The sequence below is a fragment of the Cystoisospora suis genome (assembly GCF_002600585.1).
Source record: "Cystoisospora suis strain Wien I chromosome Unknown contig_3250, whole genome shotgun sequence".
Lineage (NCBI taxonomy): Eukaryota > Apicomplexa > Conoidasida > Eucoccidiorida > Sarcocystidae > Cystoisospora > Cystoisospora suis.
In genome coordinates, this window is record NW_027156045.1 from 1 (window position 1) to 339 (window position 339).

At 45.4% G+C, this 339-nt stretch overlaps 1 protein-coding gene across 1 annotated transcript in view; it reads left to right on the forward strand.

Annotated features, from left to right (window-relative positions):
• Positions 1-3: 3 nt before the first annotated feature.
• Positions 4-339, forward strand: part of CSUI_006419 (uncharacterized protein) — a gene marked incomplete at both ends in the record, with an annotated part of 1,662 nt that continues 1,326 nt past the window's right edge. The window contains one exon of the mRNA XM_068066579.1: positions 4-54. Coding sequence (XP_067921444.1) covers positions 4-54 — 51 coding nt within the window. The remainder of the gene's footprint in view (positions 55-339) is intronic.

The following is a 339-nucleotide window of genomic DNA, read 5'->3' on the forward strand; positions in this document are numbered from 1 at the left end:
TGCTCGAAATCCTTGACTTCAACTGGCGTTCTCTTCCTCCTTGGTTCACCCCAGGTACGCTGGTTGCTCATCCGTCTCTTCTGCTCTCCCTCATATCGTTGATCATAATTCTTATCATCTCGAATTCTCCTCCATGGACACTCGAACTTCTGTATTATCTTTTGTGCCTTTCCTCCATGCGTCCTTGCAACTCCTATTTCATCTCTCTTCCATACATTTCCCCTTTGCGTCCCCCCTTTCCTCAAGAGATTCACGTCAATTCTACCATCATATACTTGTCCCCACATGCTTTCAGCCTTCCCACTAGACCTTAAACACTTTCTCATACTTTTCGGTTGA